This window comes from Henckelia pumila, chromosome 1 (assembly GCF_033568475.1).
Source record: "Henckelia pumila isolate YLH828 chromosome 1, ASM3356847v2, whole genome shotgun sequence".
Classification (NCBI taxonomy): Eukaryota; Viridiplantae; Streptophyta; class Magnoliopsida; order Lamiales; family Gesneriaceae; genus Henckelia; species Henckelia pumila.
The window spans coordinates 9402230-9408593 of NC_133120.1; the positions used below are offsets into that span (position 1 = coordinate 9402230).

General features: G+C 41.5%; 1 protein-coding gene across 1 annotated transcript; it reads left to right on the forward strand.

Moving 5' to 3' along the window:
* Nucleotides 1–1008: 1008 nt before the first annotated feature.
* Nucleotides 1009–5978, forward strand: LOC140894636 (uncharacterized). The gene is made up of 7 exons (XM_073303200.1): nt 1009–1201; nt 1453–1547; nt 1996–2338; nt 2654–2849; nt 4748–4832; nt 4886–5203; nt 5601–5978. The coding sequence occupies exons 1-7, from the start codon at nt 1009–1011 to the stop codon at nt 5976–5978; spliced, it is 1608 nt and encodes a 535-aa protein (XP_073159301.1).
* Nucleotides 5979–6364: the final 386 nt, after the last annotated feature.

A 6364-nucleotide genomic window follows, 5' to 3' on the forward strand; every position in this document is an offset into this window, starting at 1 on the left:
ATTTTTTGATAAATTATTCATAATTTATTTTGCATGCTTAAGATTTGGTTAACTAGTGATTTTGGGATGAGCCACTACATTTATGGTATCAGAGCATGTATTAATATTTGGGATCTAGATAACAGTCTTGAGGTTTAATTCTGATACTTTTATTGATGGCTGGACATGGAGATGAGAGTCATGGGAATTTTGGTGGTCGTCGGGGAGACGACGAAGATAGGGAGAAACTTAGGAGGCACCATCGTCACAGAGTGACAAACTCAGATTCGATTTGCGCAGGTTTGTGCAGATGGATCCTATGCCATTGGAGGGCGACGAAACTCGGGAGGTCACAGAGAAATGGCTCGAGAGGATGGAGAACTTCTTTGAGGTGCATCAATGTACCGACGATCAGAAGATGCAGACCATTAACTTTCTTCTAGAAGGTAGTGCCCGCAAGTGGTGGAGGTCCATTTCTGCACCTTTTGTATTTGAGCGAGGCACAACTACTTGGGCCGAATTCCGTACAACATTCAGAGTATTGTGCTTTCCTGTAGCGATCCGATAGTCAAAGGTGAATGAGATGATGAACTTGAATAAGGGCAACATGTTGATTGACAAGTACCAGTAGAAGTTCTTTGAGTTTTTGTCATATTGCTCGTTTGTTTCCACCTGTTTGGAGGCCAAATATGATATTTTCCTGCAAGGCCTCAACCCGGAGATTCATGATCGAGTAGCTATCAACGAAGATCCGACATCGTATGAAGTGTTGATGAAACGTTTTCGCCAAGCAGATAACAACATCTAGAGTAACATGAACTTTTCTTCTTTCAGACTAGGCAACTATTTGGGGCCTAGAGCCCAATCTTTCAAGAAACCTGGTGCGTCTTCTTCTTCAGGATCAGGTTCAGGATCTGGTAGAGGTGTGTTCCTATTTGGGAAGAAGAAAGGACAGTGTTAGAAGTGTGAATAATTCATCCTACACACAGATGTCATGGGGAAAATGGTGCTTGTTTCCGTTGTGGGCAAATGGGTAACATGAAGAGGGATTTTCCGCAGATGGTTGGAGTATCAAAATCTGGTTCGGGTTCTCAAGCATCAGTTCCACAAAGGCCACCAGGGCAGACGGTTGAGAGTACCAACCAGAGACCACGTATTCCAGGTCAAGTATTTGCACTAATACAAGATCATGTTCTGAAGGAGAATGAGGCAGTTATTGCAGGTACATTTATTTTGTGTGGAATTACTGCATTAGTTCTCATAGATATTGGTGCATCGCATTCATTTGTTTCGGCATGTTTTGTTAAGAGAAATAGATTTACCTACATATCACTAGACGTATTATTGTCAGTGTCTACCCCGACTGGTCATTTGGCTTTGGCAAAACGTTTAGTCTTGGGTTGTACTTTAGGGTTCGAGGGCTCTGAGAAAATCTTATGATTCTAGAGATGGAGGATTTTGATTGTATTTTAGGTATGGATGTGTTGACCTCTTATAGAGCTACTGTGGATTATTATCAAAAGGTTGTTCAGTTTCATCTGGTTGAGGGCGATAGTTGGTTTTCTATGGTGGGAGAGCACGACCCCTTACGCCTCTAGTTTCAGCTCTGAGGGCTTGTCATTGTTTAGAGGTGGGTGGGGTAGGCTACCTTATCTATGAGATTGATACATCCACGGTAAGGGCTGTAGAGGAGTTATCAGTTGTTTGTGAGTACCTATATGTTTTTCCGGATGAGATTCCAGGGTTTCCTCCAGTTAGAGAAGTCGAGTTCGGGATTGAGCTTGTGTTGGGACGACACCGATTTCTCGTGCACCTTATCGTCTAGCACCGACAAATATGAGGGAATTACAGCAACATTTGCATGATTTGTTAGATAAGGGATATATCCGACCGAGCGTTTCACCTTGGGGAGAGCCAATACTTTTTTTCAAGAAGAAGGATGGTTCTATGCGTCTCTGTATTGACTATAGACAGTTGAACCAAGTGACAGTTAAGAATAAGTATCCTTTGCCGCAGATTGATGATTTGTTCGACCAAATTCAGGGTACCTCCGTGTATTCAAAGATTGATCTGAGGTCAAGGTACCATCAGTTGTGTGTTAGAGATGCGGATATTTCGAAGGAAATATTTCGTACTAGGCATGGTCATTACGAGTTTCTAGTGTTGCCTTTTGGTTTGACGAACGAACCTGTGGTGTTCGTGGATTTGATGAACCGTGTCTTCCGCGATTACCTAGACAAGTTTGTCATAGTCTTTATTGACGACATTTTGGTCTATTCACATAGTATTAATGAGCATGCACAAAACTTAAGGCTCGTACTACAAATTCTCTGTGAGAAGCAGTTATATGCCAAGTTCAGTAAGTGAGAGATTTGGATTGACCGAGTGGTATTCCTGGGTCATGTAATTTCTTCAGAATGAGTATCGATGGACCTGAGTAAGATTGAAGCTATTTTAAATTGGTTGCGTCTGACGAAAACTTCAGAGATTTGTAGCTTTTTGGGTTTAGATTGAAATTATAGGCGATTCATTGAGAATTTCACACAAATTTCTAGGTCACTGACACAGCTTACAAGGAAGGATATTCCTTTTGTCTTGTCAAAGGAGTGTGAGCAGAGCTTTGACGAGCTGAAGAATTGACTGACTACCATTCCTGTACTTGCATTGCCATCAGGACCCGGAGGCTATGTGGTTTACACAGATGCATCTCTTCAAGGTTTGGGCTGTGTGTTGACAAAGAATGTGCATGTTATTGCCTATGATTCAAGACAACTGATGATTCATGAATGGAATTACCCAGTGCACGATCTAGAGCTTGCAGCAATCGTGTTTTCACTGAAGATTGGGCGACATTACTTGTATGACGAGCGGTTTGAGATCTTTTTAGACCACAAGAGTTTTAAGTATTTGTTCACTCAGGAGTTGAACATGCGACAACGTCATTGGATGGATCTTCTCATGGACTATGATTGTGAGATTAAGTACCATCCGGGTACTGCGAATCCAGTGGCAGAAGTACTTATCCGTAAGATGAGTATTAGTGCTCTCCGCACTAGTGCAAGGTCTAGTATAGTTTAGGAGTTTTTTACTTAGATTTTATGTTTCGGCATAAGAAAGGACAACAGGGGATCTGTAGTAACCCAGAAACCATTTTAAGATAATAATATGTTAAACATGATTAAGGGTTGGTATTTAACCAATTTCGGAGTGTTATTGGACTTCAGAAGTAAAATTTGGGTTTTTTTAATTTTGGACCGGATAGTAAGCTCCGATCCTGGATAGTAAGCTCCGATCGGAACGGAAGCTCCGATCCTGGAACGGAAGTTCCGATCCCCAGCTGCCAGAAATGATCGATGACTCAGTCGCGAGTTTTGACAAGTGTTGATCATAGAGCAGATCGGAAGTTCCGATCGTAGATCGGAAGTTCCGATCCTGGCGTGGCAGACATGCACGCAATGAGCTGGATCGGAAGCTCCGATTCCGAAATCGGAAGTTCCGATCCTGGCCGAGAAATTTGGCTATAAATAGGGCCGTTCAGAGTTCATTTTCAATTACGAATTCCCGAGTTTCCTTCTTCAGTTATATAGTGTGAGATATACACTTGAGGGCCCTATCGGTTATAATAGAGGTTCTGGAATAACCAAGGTGTGGTTATAGTCATCCGGGACTAGCGACTCCAAAGGGCTAACTACGGACGAAGGTATGGTCCGGGAATCTATTTAAGTTTTGGGAGTACTTATTAGCTTAGTTAAGGCTTATAGAATTTATGTAGTGATACGGTGAACTTTTGAATATAGGCTTGGAACCTAGGATCCTATTATACTTGAACTAGCCTAGAGGTACGTACACATTGACTGAGATTGCCAGCGAGCATACATGTTTATATGTTGCATCTATTTGGCATTATTATATGGCATGATGTATGATTTACCATTTTCTATACTCATATGTCATGTGCATATACACGTTGAGCCTATACCTTGTTATACCTGATTATAGATCCGCTCAGCTCTATACTCGATAGTCTGTCACTGAGAGTACCGTGACGGCGGGGGCATTTATGTCTGTCTACTCTGGTGTACTAGACGAGTGTGGTTGCACCCAGAGGTTGATCCGTGCGGTGGCAGCACTCATATGGCGCCGGTTCTGAGCATGACTTTTCAGATGATCTTTTACCAGTCATCATGTTGCATGCATTATATACATATGTTTACTCATGTCTATGTACTGGGCATAGCGCTCACGTAGTTGTTATCTTTGACACTTTATTCCATGGGGCAGGTCGCAGGATGGACGGAACTGGTAGTTCAATGCAGGACTAGGGAGCAGGAGCTTTGAAAGTTTTTATACAGCATGATTTATTAGCTGTATAATGTTTACTTTTAAGAATTTCGATATGGTTGTATCACTACAGATTTAAGCCTGGATTATATTACTAAGCTGATATGTAAATTATGGTTAAGTTTCCGCATGTTTTTACTCTGTTAAGTATTTTGCTGTATTAAGTTTAATGCATGCTATTAGTTGCCAGTTAGTAGGTGATTCCATGCAGGGTCACTACAGGATCCGAGTATTTTCAGTGCTAGATGAGCCATCGTTTTTTAGCCGTATCCAAGAATTTCAGTTTTTTGATCCAACGACACAAAATTTAGCGAGAATTGCTTAGATAGACAACACATCCGATTTCCATTTTTAGACAGACGGAATGTTGTGTTTGTCCGATAGAGTGGTAGTAAATTACAATTTGACCTTACAAAATGAGATTCAGTCTCAATCTCGTTGTCGAAGATTTATCGTGCACCCAGGCAGTGCCAAGATGTATAACGATCTATGTACCAGATTTTAGTGGAAAGGTATGAAGCGTAGCGTTTATCAGTTTGCCTCCCGATGTCTTTTTTGTCCGTAGGTCAAGGCTAAGCATCGAAGACCAGGTGGTCTGATGCAGAGCTTGGAGATTCTGGAATGGAAGTGGGAGCACGTGACGATGGATTTTGTCATCCATTTTCCAATGACCTCTAGTAAGTGTTATGCTATTTGGATTGTTGTGGAAAGATTGTCCAAGTTTGCTCATTTTCTTCTGTATAATTGCGAGTTCACTTTTGATTTCATGGCAAGGTTATACATCCATGATATCGTGCGATTGCATGGAGTTCCTTTGAGAATCATTAGTGATAGAGATCCGAGGTTTACCTCAAGATTTTGGGGTAGCCTTCAGCGAGCTTTGGTACTACTTTGAGTTTGAGTACTACATATCACCCAGAGACGGTCGGTCAGTCCGAGGACATTGGAGGATTTGCTGAGAGCTTCAGTGATGGATTTTAGAATATCCTAGCAGGATAGCTTGCCCGTTGATAGAGTTTGCATACAACAACATCTATTGGCATGACACCATTCGAATCTCTTTATGGTTGCCGTTGTCAAACACCCTTGTTTTGGGATGAGGTAGGGGAACGATAGGTCTAAGTACTAGAATTGATCCAACATATCGTAGAAAAGGTGGAGTTGATCAGGAAAAAATCAAGACAATGCAAGATAGATAGGCTAGTTATGCCAATACCAAGCGCAAACCATTGAATTTTGAGGAATGAGAGTATGTCTTCCTGCAAGTATCGCCTTTCCAGAAGGTGATGAGGTTTGGTCTGAAGTGGAAGTTAGCACCTAGATTCATTGGTCTGTTCGAGATTCTAGAGAAAGTTGGAGATGTGGCTTACCGTGTGACGTTACCACCGTACCTCTCTAGCATGCACAACATTTTCCACGTAATGTTACTTGGTCAGTATATTGCAGAAGAGTCGCACATTCTGCATTCGACAGAGGTTCAGCTTGAGCATGACTTTTTGTACATGTACAAGCCACTGAAGATTCTCGAGAAAAAAGACAAGCTACTTTGGAATAAATGCATTCCTCTAGTCATGGTTCAATGGCAGCGTCGAGGCACCGAGGAACCGAATTCAGAGTTAGAGAGTCGTATGCGTTCCGAGTATCCAGAGTTTTTTTGATTATTTTGTAATTTCCTTTAAGAAGTTTATTTGTATTTTGAACTTTAGTGTTATTGTAATAATAAGGTTGTTTCAGTGTTTATTGTTCTCATTATCCTTGTTTGGATTTTGAAGACGAAATCTCTTAAGTGGGGGAGAAAGTAGAATCCCGACTACTAATCTAGCTATCAACCTTCTTAAAAATGATTAAGAGATCATCAAATCAGCTAAATGATTTGAAAATCGGATTTTGAACGCTAAAAAATGGTCAGGAAGGTGTCAATTGTTCGGGACATTCGAAAGATCCAAACTTGAGCAAGGGCAAGATCGGACGTTTCGATACCTTCGGTTGTTAGTATTGCTGATCAGAAGGTCCGAGTAGTTCGGAAGTTCCGAACGTGCAATCC

Excerpts from the sequence above, each read along its gene's own strand:
- LOC140894636 (XM_073303200.1), top strand. The coding sequence starts at position 1,009 with ATGGGTAACATGAAGAGGGATTTTCCGCAGATGGTTGGAGTATCAAAA. Across the intron at positions 2,339-2,653 it reads GCAGTTATATGCCAAGTTCA|GACCCGGAGGCTATGTGGTT; the intron begins GTAAGTGAGAGA and ends CATTGCCATCAG. Across the intron at positions 4,833-4,885 it reads TACCAGATTTTAGTGGAAAG|GTCAAGGCTAAGCATCGAAG; the intron begins GTATGAAGCGTA and ends TTTTGTCCGTAG.